General features: G+C 38.6%; 3 protein-coding genes across 3 annotated transcripts in view; all 3 read right to left on the bottom strand.

Annotated features, from left to right (window-relative positions):
• Positions 1-2,962, bottom strand: part of LOC109208434 (50S ribosomal protein L5, chloroplastic) — a gene marked incomplete at its 5' end in the record, with an annotated part of 3,856 nt that extends 894 nt beyond the window's left edge. Inside the window, 2 exon segments of the mRNA XM_019371537.1 lie at positions 2,214-2,414; positions 2,584-2,962. Of these exon segments, the coding sequence (XP_019227082.1) occupies positions 2,214-2,414; positions 2,584-2,841 (459 nt within the window).
• A 1,054-nt stretch (positions 2,963-4,016) lies between these two features.
• On the bottom strand, positions 4,017-10,497 carry LOC109208433 (zinc finger CCCH domain-containing protein 41-like). Its single transcript, XM_019371536.1, has 5 exons — positions 10,218-10,497; positions 7,307-8,138; positions 6,042-7,208; positions 5,243-5,596; positions 4,017-4,717 (listed from the first exon to the last, which is right to left on the bottom strand). The coding sequence occupies exons 2-5, from the start codon at positions 8,039-8,041 to the stop codon at positions 4,337-4,339; spliced, it is 2,637 nt and encodes an 878-aa protein (XP_019227081.1). The 5' UTR covers positions 8,042-8,138; positions 10,218-10,497; the 3' UTR covers positions 4,017-4,336.
• Positions 10,498-11,312: 815 nt separating this feature from the next.
• LOC109208432 (transcriptional regulator DEF1-like) overlaps positions 11,313-12,785 on the bottom strand; it is a 5,569-nt gene continuing 4,096 nt past the window's right edge. Inside the window, exon 3 of the mRNA XM_019371535.1 lies at positions 11,313-12,674. Within this exon, the coding sequence (XP_019227080.1) occupies positions 11,574-12,674 (1,101 nt within the window). The 3' untranslated portion in view covers positions 11,313-11,573. The remainder of the gene's footprint in view (positions 12,675-12,785) is intronic.

The raw sequence follows: 12,785 nt of genomic DNA, 5'->3' as shown, positions 1-12,785 counted from the left end.
GACGTGGCGGTTACGTTAGTCGAGTTTAGTTCTAAAAAAAACGGGGAAAAAGGGGGGGGGGTAGTTATTATTTTTAATTGGAAAATTTTATTGAAATTTTTTTTGGAAATCAAATATTCAAATACAAAAAACGTGAACCTTTTTTGCAAATTTGTCACCAAACAAAAACTTTTTGCAGAAACAGTTATTGCAACCTTTTTTTAGAAACTACCAAAATACCCCAAACACCATGCAAATGTTTTGCATGCACAAAGATCTTTCAAGCACAGTACTGACTAGGGTCTATAGCTAGCATAAAAACGCCAGCGGCTAATATAAGTACAAAACAGTTCCCCATGAGGCTGACACTAACAGGTGATTCTTATATCTTTGAACTCTTCTATTTGTGCAAAAAGTTCATAAGAATCAACGGTACTTAAGGTCACTGTTGTAAAGCTTAAAATTTGACTGGGCGCCTAATATTTCATCTGTCCTAAGATCATCTTAAACGAATATGACTAGTCCTCAAGCTCATTACAGCAAAAGGGAGAAGCCATCAATGCCAATCCACTCGAAATACTTACCCATCTCTATTTCCACTATCGCCAGCACCCTTACCCATCCCAGATTCCATCACTACATTAATTGACAGGTGCAAGAGAAATTACTTAAGATTATTTTATTTACCCGGAAAAAATTCTTTACCTTCTTTTTAGTGGTATTACTTTTATTGTTTACTGTTTCTGGATCTTTTTAGGGATTGAGTTTGTAGTATAGTGGCATTTTATTGCAGGTAGAAGCTCATGAAATAGAAACTTGAACAACAAAAAATTCTGACAACCACTCAAAACTTGGCCACCATGTTCGACTGGCAGCAACTATAAGGCAGCATGAGCAGCATGATTTCTAAGTCAAAGGTTTAGCTTGGTCTCCATGTGTTAACTAGTTAGTGTTTACTGTATATCCCAGTTAACTCCCACATGAGTCATGAAACCATTTAGTTTTAGCAATCTCCGAATAAAGATTTCATTGAGATTTGATATTTATTTGTTATCTCACCCATTCCTTCTCCGCTTTTTCTGCCAACCATTTTCCTTCTTCTCAGAAACTCTGCTTACCTAACAAGATTCTTTTAGCAAGTCCCTATTCTACTAAACTTTCCCCTCACATTATTCCTCTTACTCCTGCATCTATGGCTCAGCAACTAAGCAGTATTTCCACATCTCTTCCTGCTAAAAGAAACCCAACTTGTATGCCTTGAGATTAAAGGGCCTTCTGCGTTATGTCCAATTTGCAAATGCAGCTTGAAAGGGTTTGGCCCAGATGAGGGTTGGCAAAAGAAGATGGCAGGCACAATAGGAGAATAACGACTAAATGAAGAGATATCACTGGATTTCTTTGATTTCTTTTGAATAACTTCCCCCAGCAAAATTGGCCATTAATAGAATTCTTTCATAGGGTCAAATTTCATGCATCAGAACACAAATCACCACCTGCCATTAACAGGCCAGCCGCTACATGCCTGGAGTGTGAAGAAATGGAAGCAGATTCACAAGCTTCAACACAATGAATGGTCCTCCAATTTGCAATTCCGTATTTAAGCACATTAGAGCATCAATTAGCTTTAGGGTGAAAATCAGTATTTTTTGCTGCTTCAGTTTCAGTTTGTGGAGGAAGACCTTCCCCTCCAAAAGGAAGAAACGAATGCCTATGGATATAGGTCAAAAGGTCTGATAGTGTGGCGGACCAAGAAAAGCATCTTCTTTTCATTTAATCCTTCTCTTTTGTTGCCTGGTCCCTTTCCACATTATACACTATCGTTTAGCAAATGCTAAGCAGGTTTAGCCTGGAATTAGCTGATGGTGGCTTAGGACTACTCTGTGACAAATCATATTTATTTAGGATAAAATTGAAATAGATCAAAAGTTATGGACCAAATTAAAATTAACATACAAAATATAGATCAAAATTTGAAAGGTACGACTTATTTCTTGTTTTCCCTTTATCTTAGAAGGCTTTACCCTAAAACATCAAGCCTTGCTCCTAAATTCCCTATTAACATGTTTTAGTAAAATAAATTACATTACGGATGTTCGTCCACTAACTACCCAGATATAAATCACATAATAGCATATAGAACAAATGGAATTGCAAGTGAATTTTAGCTAAAAGAAGGAATTCCAAAAAACAGAAAATTTGCAATGCTAGAAAGCAGAATAGAAAGGCCAACATACATTTCCTCGAAGTGTAACAGCGATTCCAAGCGGTTGACCTTCTCTAATTTTGAAAGTAGCAATAGCATTCTTAGCCCTCGTCTTCACTGGCCTTTGCCCAGTAATTAGTGCCAAATCATTCATTGCGGCATCCAAACCCTTTGAATTTTGTGCAGCATCTCCAATACCACAATTTACCACAATCTTTTCAACCTTCGGAACCTACAAGTCAATTATTCCACATACCATATCAAAGTAACACTAACGAATTGTGCCAAGTCAAAGCACTTAAATATTTTACTCACCAAATGATATTAGTACCGAATAAACTAGAACAAATTATTTCTCAGTATTTCAACTCTAAGATTAGAAGAGTAAGAAGTAAATATACCTGGTGAATATTGGTGTAATTGAATTCTTCCTTCAAAATGGGAACAATCTTTTCGAGGTAATTTGTTTTCAGTCGATTAACTTTTTCAGCTTCACTTTTATCCACCAATACTATCCCTGATGAGGCTTTCACCGTCAGTTTATTGGGCAAGGCTAAAACATTAGCATTTACGGTCGTTAATCGAATGGAATGGGCCGGAAATTCGCTGTGGAAAGAGGAGGCCGAGGAGTGCAAAAGCAGAGGAGAAGATGCCGCCATTTCACGCGAGACGATAACAGTTTTGAGTTGTAAAATGGCAAAAGAGGATAACGAAGTTCTTTTTGGATAGAACTGTGAGCGAAAATGACAAAAATGGTCCCTTATTTTTGGGAGTAGGTTTATGTTGGTCCTTTAAATATGTCCCTACGAGTTTTAGTCCTTTCAGTTTGACAAAACTTAACAGTTTTGGTCTCCATCCATTTTTAAAGTTAACTTTAACAGTTCTCCCCACTTCTCTTTCGCCCATATCCCTCTTGAAAGCTTAGCTGTAACAAAAAAGACAAACAAAGGTAATTAGACTCATATGACAAAGCATGAGAGATAAATATAGGAAGGGCACTCATAAAAAAACTATGTTTAAAAGAACGGTAACTTTCACCTTTAAGAAGGGATATAAATCATTAAAACTCATTGGTTTAATAAACTCTATCAAATTGATATTATTGGTGATAGAAATATGTGGTCATTGTTGCTAGATTGGGTTATTGAGCGTACTATCAAGGAGAAAACTTTCTGGTCTAGTAATATCACAGATTTTACTGGTTGAAATGTATCTTTATTTTCCTCCGCTGCAATAAGTTTTCAAATGGCTCTGGTAGACCAAAAATTCAAATATTCAAACCTGTGCATTTTTAACGGAAGAGAAGATGCTTTAACAACATGCATTCAGAAGAGTGAAAATTGGGGGAGGGCCGATTCTCTTAATTTTGAGGCTCATGTGGTGGGACCGTTAAATTTAACTTTAAAAAATAGTTGTGGACCAAAACTGTTAAGTTTTGTCAAACTTAAAGGACTAAAACAGATAGGGGCATATTTAAAGGATCACCGTAAACTTACTTCCAAAGATAAGGTACTATTCTTGTCATTTTCTCAAAATTGTGAGGACGTTTCAGGTTTGAGCGTAGTAAAGGATGAGAAATGGCTTGAAAATAAATAAATGCTCTTACCCAGTTTAACTCCCTGGACTTTCTAAAAATGGCAATGATAATAACAATACGCCTAATAATTTTTAAAAAAAATGATAATTGGTGAACTAGATACCAATTGTAACTTTCCCATTTGAACACCTCAACTCATACATTTGTGAACTAGAAACTCAAATTCTGGTAGAAAGCTGCAGTGGGAAGTCACTTAGAAATAAGTAAAACGCCAAATGTGACTGGCACTATCTCATCTTCATAATTCTGTTTTTCTTTTCTTTTAAGAACTGCAGTAAATCCTAGACTCTGTCTGAGCATCCAGTTACTCAAGATAATTCAGTACAGCTTACCAACAGGACTGCTGGTTTAGAATCAAAAAATTCTTCTTTACATTTGCAGATAATGTGAAAGCAAAATTGAAACTGAAATTTGTTGATTACTAATAACTCCTAAGTTACATATAAATGGTTTAAAAATTTATCTCGCTGTACAACTCCGAAAATCAGGCCATCATCATGATCAATCACATTGAACTAACTGTTAACCAGACGCAGAAGCTGAGCTTGACTTGAATCTCATTCATCTTCTCTTCTTCCTTGATTGTCAGGTTCATGGTTCCCGGCCACACTTCCTTCCGGTAGACCAGCCACGCCATTTCTTGCATTGGATTGCCCATTAGCATCTGAAGGCTGCTTTGAAGCTGGAGTGACATTTTCTCCAACACCAACATCCTTTGCAGGATTACTGGATTGCACCCACATAAGCTGCAGAATTTGGCCTTGCCAGGATTTACCATTCAGAAATGCTCTTTCAGCAGAACGACGTGATCGGAAAGATATCCTAGCAGATGTATTTTGCACTTCTGAGCCATCATTACAATCTTTAGGTTCCAAATCTTCCAGCTCAACAGAAGGTGGATCACCAAAAGTAGAAAAGTGCTCCTTCAGGACGTCAACCTAAAAATAGAAAATTATTTATGATATATAAATGAGAATACAGGAACCAGAGCAAATGAATCTACAAATTAACCTGAACCATGTACTAGACAAAGGGGGTAAAACACATCCAATTTCCAGAAAAACAAAGATGTGAAATATGCGAACAAACAGTAGCCCCATGTGCTCTTGCTTTAGTCATGTGAGTTATGAGTACATTAAAAACAAATTAAAACTATTAATTTTTTAAAGACTGAAAACCATCAACCTAACACACCTCATTCCAAGAAGCACAAGGTTATAGCAGAGACATGCATAGTTTTACACCCTTACAGCTTTGCTTTGGAAAAGTCAGCAAACACAAATGTGTGGAATGAATAAACTCTTGCTGATATTACATATTTCAAGTTTAAAACGTGAAAGAACATGTCAGGGAAAAAGCATAGCAGCATAAGGAACATGAAGAAAGAAATATCCGCATTCTTTTTCTCTTGTGAAAGAATCTCTTACAAATAGCAATTATCTGAAGTGAGTTAGAGACATTACGTTTGCCAGAGCACTTGGTAGAGGTGGAAGGATCTTGAATGTGGTGGGCCGGTTATCTAGTTTGTATCTATTTAAGATAAAAGGTGCGCCCACCGGTGCCAATGGACGAATTGACTGCTTCAAGTTTGAAGCTTCATGCATTGCAACAGTCAAAGATAACTTTGAACAAGTGGGTTCGGCATTCTCTGTAGATCTGCTACTATCTGGTGTTGCTTCAGATGGTGGTGATGACACAGTGTTACTAGGTTCTACGGGGCTTGAATTTTCCACTTTACCAGAGTTGGAAACTGTTCCTCCACCCTTTGGTTTGTTCATAGCCTGATCTGGCGCTGCTTCATCTTTCACACCCACAGCCTGCATAACAAAGGACGCAGAAGAAAAGGGGGTTTCAATTGCCAGTTGCTTTTACAATAATATTTACAACTACTACTAAGGCAATCACGGACTGTGGAGCTCCATTTAAACTCATTTTGCACCAATATTAACCAAAAAAAGAAGAAAAAAAAAAACAGATCAGTGAAGGTGTATCGTCATACACTGGGAGATAAACAAATAAACTACCGCAGATATAAGATCAATTTGAAGTTACACAAGCAATTACTTTCTTTGGAAGATAAATAACAGCAAAATTCTGCAGCCAAATTGATCCCCATAATTTCCACTTCTCATCTAAGTTAACAATGAGGAACCTAATCAGACAACACCAGCAAAAATGCCGGCTGAGAATAGCATATAATTGCGAGATTATAAGCTTAAACAATAATTATTATCATTTTTTATATTAAGAAGAGGCCATTACTTGCTTCTCAAGTTTATCCAACTTGCGTCGGAACTCATTACGCTTTTGCTCAAGCATCTCCTGCTTCTTGCGCATTTCTTCCTTCAGAAGTTCTAACGTCTCCAGTTTTTTCTTCAAAGGTGGTGTAGTTTTGAGACCATTCTGAGCCACAGGCTTGGGCAGATCAGAGGTGGCTAACGGAGCAACAGTAACGGAGCCACAGGCTTGTTCAGCAGTTTTTCCGGCTACAGTCTGCAGATTGTCTTTCCTTTTATGAGGAAACAATAGATGGGGTGGAACCGTACTGGGTGTCCCACCGCGGGGAGCTAATGGAAAAATACTACTACCACTTGTTCCATTATCCATAATGCTATCCCTGTTTGCCCAGAAAAGCTTTATAAAGCGGTTGCCCATCACAGCATCTGGTGCTTTTAAAGCAGCCTCAGCTTCTTCCCTCTTAGAAAATTGAACAAAAGCTCGTTCACCATTCATCGGGATGTAAATGTCGATAACCTCCCCGAATTTTTGAAAATGTGAAAGAAGAGCTTCTGGTTTGTTGTCTTTCTGCGGAACCCCACTTACAAATAGAGTACGGAGTGCCTTTTGAGATGGTTTTCGCATATTGCGTCCAGAACTACTTTGGGGCTCTGAAGATGATTCCACCATTTGCGGGTCTATGGTATCTACATTTGTTTGCTTACCATGACGGTTTATACCCTGAGTGCTGTTGAATGATTGCAACTTATGTTTAGACCTACTGGTTCTTTCCCACACACTTTGAGATCCTGAAGCTGCTCCAGCATCTCTAACTAGACGCTCAAGTTTAAAGCCATCACAAAGCGCAACCTGATCCTGATCAGAGGAGTCTGCATCCAGCATCGGCCCCGTATCATCAATTTTAGACCGATTTACATCCAAGAGTGCTGCTGAATTTTCAGGATGATCATTTGACCATAAAGGCTGATCAGGATCATAGAAATCAGCTCCCCCAGACACAGAACCACCACCAAAAGTATCAGTCAAACCTAATCCATTGTCAATTACTGGAGGGTTGATACTTTTGTTATGTAAAGCTTTATTAGCCAATGAGCTTGAGGGGCTTATTGCAGGTAAAGGTCCTTGTGCAGTAGCTGGTCCCAGCGTATGAGCACCGGGAAGTGAAACAGGAAGATTAAACTTAGAAAGGCTCTGCAATTTGGAAAACAAAAAGTCAGAATCAATGTGCCTAAGGACATAGAATTTAATGAACAAGATATACACAAATATTTGTCAGCTGAGACGCCTACCTGAACATCTTCAACAACGATGCGATTTACTCCATGCTCCAGAGGGCACATATCTCCTCTTAGGCAAAAACCACGCTCCTCAAAGTCTCTACACCTTTGCCTTGGAATGCCCATACTCATGGCAGGATTCAAGGACGTTCTAAGCCTTCCCTGTAAGCCAAGGGTATGAAGTGTATCAAGACCACCATTGGGTATTCCTGGAACTATTCCAAACGCATTCCAAGACGCACCCTGTCCACTGGAAACATTTTGCGGCCCCCTTCCAGTATAAAGAAGAGGATTAATAGGGCCTTGTGGAACAAATTGAGACGCAATATCAATAGTGCTGAACCTAGATTCACACGGACCCCAAGCACCAGATTCTCTTCCTCGACCCCTACCAGGAGCAGCATGACCAGACAGGGACTGATTTAGCCTCATCATCTGATACGAATCTGAAGGTGTCCTGGAAAAAGAACCCATTCCTCGTCTTTTCCCAAACCTAGTATCACTCGAGTGAGAATCTCCTTCCTGGTAAGGATGTCCATTTTCAAACGGCTTGTTCCGTTTCCTGAATGGTCTCCTTAAAGCTGGTTCAAGAGCCTCTGTCTCTGTAGATTGTGAACGTGTATCCTTTCTACGATGTTTATGATTACGATCATCATCGTCGTCTTCACTAATTTCTTTCTCCTCGGGATCACTATTGCAATCAGAGGTTGAAAAAACCGGCTTTGGCGATGAAACTTTAAGCTCCATGAGTCGACAACCTTGCTTATATAGAAACTTTTACCTCATCCACGTGAGATAATCAAACTAGTTCGATTGCCATCATCACCTACAAAGTTACTACTGCCTGAAAAGGGGGATCAACAAAAGGGAAGGTATAAATAATTGCAGTTCACGCTGAAAATGAGAAGATGTATTTCATAATTCCATGAAGGCACAAAAGATCCAACTAGGACTTTCCTGCATCAGGAACTAGTTGGCTTGAATCACATGAAACCTATAGAAGTTTCTTCCTACTTCATCCAAACAATCTGGAGAAGAGGATAACCCAGAAAAAGAGTAATCAAGCATACCCCAAATAACATGACATTGAGCTTCTTCGAGCTGTAGAAGCTACTAATGACACTACCAGGTATCGTGTGATACCTGATGCATGTGCATAGTTTCAACTTTCAAGAAACTATCACATGACATCCATCTCACAAAGATAATGATGCAACCAGCTATCATGCTATACCTGCTGCACGAGCATAGTTTTAAGAAATTATCACGACATCCATCTAAAAAGAAAATGACACAATCAGCTATCACGCGATACCTGATGTATGTGCATAGTTCCAAAAAACTAAGACATCCATATAACTGAATGCACGACTTGCAAGTTCGATTCAAAGAACTAATGAAAGTTTTCTTCCTAGGCAAGAATACCAAGGTAGACATGATATTCATGAATTATGGCAGCTTTCTTTCACCATGAGGACAGAAACATTTAGTCTTCAGTCATTAGCAGTTACATGAATGTTAAACATATTGAAGTTTTGGCCATTCAAAGATGTTGAATTACATACCGAGATCATGCTCAGAGCACCTCGTCAAAAAGAAAGCACATCAAGACAAATTTGGCAAGTGTGCCTAACCCACATATCACCCGCTAGACCAAAGCCCTGGGGGCATCCTCAACAATCATATATATCTTCAACATTCTTTGCGAGTTTTAAAACTGGTGAAACAACATAAATCATTGGATAGAACATGCTAAGATTTTCTCTTTTAATTTTTTTATTACTATATCAGGGAAGTTGACGCCAATGCTGCTTATGGGATTTGAACTCTCTTCCCACATGGTGGAAGGTGAGGGTGTTCAGCTAGTTAGCTAACTCAATCCCCAATATGAGCTACAATGGTTACACCCGCTACACCGCAGTTCTCTAACTCATTTTGACATGTCTTTATCCAATCCAATAGAATCATTATTTCATGGACCCCCCAATGATTGCACACAGCTCAATCAATTCAATAGTGAGTACAGTGATCATATTATTTTTCATAATGGGACAGGCATACAATTCCAGAGCACAACATTAGCAGCCAATAATACAGTTAAAATGGAATATGTCACCTTCTGAAAAGAATGACTCAAGTACAAAATACCCTAAATTACGTCCTGCTGTGTATCAAACCAAGCTTTTCTGGCAAAGCTTACAAAACTCTAAGAAAGACAAAGTCGTGTTAATACTTTTGTCATTCAGCACTCAGACAATGAAAACTAGCTAAACAAACAGAATAGTTCCACCTTGCACCTAGCTCATTTACCAGCACACTGGTGAGTTTGGGATTGAGACATAATAGTTATTGTTGCATTGGATAATACTGGATTCTTTCCTAAAAAATTTCAGCATCCAATTACCATGAGTTGGTGGAAGCAACGTACTGGCAATAAAGTCATTGTATTATAGGAACCTAGACACATTAACACACGGCACATTCGTGGAATCCTGGGAAGGCGCGTGAAAACTCCTGGCCTGATATGTGCAAACATCAAGTTTGGTGTCGACTAATGATAAATGCGACAAACCAAGCCAATCAAAACAGGCATAAAATGCCAATTAAATCATTTGCAGATGAGCCAAAAAATAAGCTGCTTTTTTTTTGGGGAGGTGTGAGGGGGGATCCTTTGGCTAAAAACGTAGCGGAAGCAAGCTCTTTAAAATGAACCAGCTCTAATCATTCCAGTCTTAAGTATCAAAATGGTAAAAACGAATAAAGATAAAAATCAATCACTAAATCGAATGCAATACAATCACCCAATAGCTAAGCTCAATTACGATTACTATCAAATTAATAAAAGAATAGCAAGCTGGATTACAATATCTAAGCTCCAAATATATTAAATTAATGAAGCAAAGAAAAGATAAAAGAACCGAACCTCTAAAAATGAGACTTTTAGGGTTTCGATTCACCGGTCTGAATTTCTAGAAGTTGTATACATCGCCGGTGAGATACTTCGTGTGGCTTCAATAATGGCCCCAATATATTTATGTCTCTGTTATTATTTCTGTCTCCCGTTTTTAATTATTCTGTCTTCTTCTTCCTATGATACTATCTTAAAACAAAGAAAACCTGAGAAACAGGGTTTTGACAGAGAGGGATTGATAGAAATTAGAAAACTATGGTCACAGTACAACCCCTATGCTTTCTTCATTTGCAAAATAGTGACAGTAATATATTGTGTTTATAATAATCTCTTATTTGGTGAGATTGTGAATTAATCTGATCTTTTCTTTTCTTTTTCTTTTTTTTTATAAATTGCTTCAAATATATCAAAAAAATTAGGAAACAGTTTGTTACTTCCCCAAGATTTATTAACTCTTACACCTATTTATTCATTTACCATTAGAATGTTGATATATAATTTAATAACTAAGAAAGAATAAATGATAGTAATAGTTTATTGCTTCAAAATAATAGGAATAAAGTGCTAATATCACCAATCTAAAGGCAAAATAGAATATTTTGTTTATTTTTTTCTCAATTATAACTAAATAAACGTTTTGGTTAACAAACGTGTGAATAAGTATATTAAGAAATTAGAAGTCCAACTTATTGTAATAATATATTTCAAATGGATGTAACATATGCTACCAACCATGCTACCAAACAGATATTAACATAGAATAGATTAGTTTCACTCAAGAATGATGATAATAAAGAATGTAGCATCTCAAAAAGAAAAGACGGCTAATAAATTTCGCATTACTTATCGTTAAATGAAGGAACCTAATTTGTAATTAAATGTTTTTTTTCTTGTCGTCATAGATTTTTAGTTGTGAGAAAGGAAAGGTTCAAATAAATGAACTAAGAGGGGGGATCGAACTTAATATCTATACATAATTTCCAAACTATTACAATTTGAGTTACTGTTTTAAAGAAAGTGCTGGGTGTGTAGATATCGTTATTCGAATTATTAAAAACAAGTAACATGCAGGAATAAGAATTAAAAAGAAAGAAAAAAGATACAAAGTGAAAACAGTTGAGCGCAAGGAAATGAAAGTAATTTGTGGTCCTGTACAAGAAAAAAGAAAGGAAAAAGCAAAAGAAACGGAAAAGGAAATGTCACATTAACAAATCTCTGTCTGGCGAGCACAAGAACGAAGTTTCAGCAGTCAGAAGCAGAAGGCTAAACCAGTAAAGAATGCCGCTTAAAATCCAAGCAAAGTAATTTTTGCAAATTTAAACATTGAACTCAGATTTCTATACAGGAACTTGAACAAGAGGATACATGCTACCGACCAAACCAGCCCCGTGGTGGCTGAACGTCTCCATCATTCATCAACTTGTCCAACACCGTATTCAGATCCACTGCCTGTCCACTCTCAGTCAACCTCCGCACTGTTGCCCTTACTTGGTCTCTTGAAAATCCCATGTTCGTCACTTTGTCAACAACATCATCAATAGGAACCCTATTACCAGTACCGGGAGAACTAGACCCACTACTAACAGCAGAAGCAGTAGGTAGTGCTTGAGGTAATATCCTTGCAGTGGGGAGCTGCTGATAGCCACTTCCACCACTCTGGCCCATTGCAGGTAAGTTAACTTGTGGTGGTTTCATTGAGGAGCCACTGCCATACTGACCTGGGGAACTGCTATAAGGATAAGGTTCACCATGCACAGAGGATGGTGGATATACACCAGAATATCCAGGACCAGGTCTGGTAGGTGGGGGCTCAAACATATTAGGGGGAGCTGCATATAACTGCTGGGATGGAGGGGCTCCACTTGATGGATGAGGAGGTTGGCGGATGCTTGGTGGTGGATAATTCTGGGATGGTACAAAAGGTGTCTCTTCACGATGATGGCCTACTAGAGGTTGAGGTTGCGTGGGATTAACAGAGGAATGAGGGGGTTGTGGTTGAGCAGGTGGAGGTGGCTGAGAGTACATTGGTGGAGGGGCAGACTGATATTGTTGATGTGGAGGTGGTGGAGGAGTCTGATGCTGCTGTGGTGCAGGCAGTTGGTACTGCTGACTTAAGTTTTCCGGTGCTTGACCAGCTGGGGGATAATAAGCTTCTGACTGAGGATGGGAGGGAATTGGATTCTGAGGAAACTGGTTCTGAAGTTGAACTTGGTATGGCGGATTCTGTTGAGGAGGGGGCGGAGGAGCATTTGGAGGAGGTACGGTAGAAGGTGGTTGTGTAAGAGCAACAGGAGGAAATTGCTGGTGGGATTGAAGAGGAGCAGATGCTGTAGGTTGGGGTGAATCCTTATGTGTAGTATTGTGGGTTTCTGCTTCCTGCTCAACCTTTGGAGCTTGCGATTTCATGAGCTGCAGCTGAGCATCCATTATTTCCTGTTTATCTCTTATCACCTGAACACCATCTTGCACCTACAAGATAATTAATAAAACAAGCAGCTAACAATCCATCTTGATAACACGATAAAAAAAAAAAAACGGGGGGGGGGGGGTAAGGGGGGGGGGGTAGGGGACAAGACACAC

This window comes from Nicotiana attenuata, unplaced genomic scaffold (genome assembly GCF_001879085.1).
Source record: "Nicotiana attenuata strain UT unplaced genomic scaffold, NIATTr2, whole genome shotgun sequence".
Lineage (NCBI taxonomy): Eukaryota > Viridiplantae > Streptophyta > Magnoliopsida > Solanales > Solanaceae > Nicotiana > Nicotiana attenuata.
This window is presented reverse-complemented; position numbering and strand designations above follow the sequence as displayed.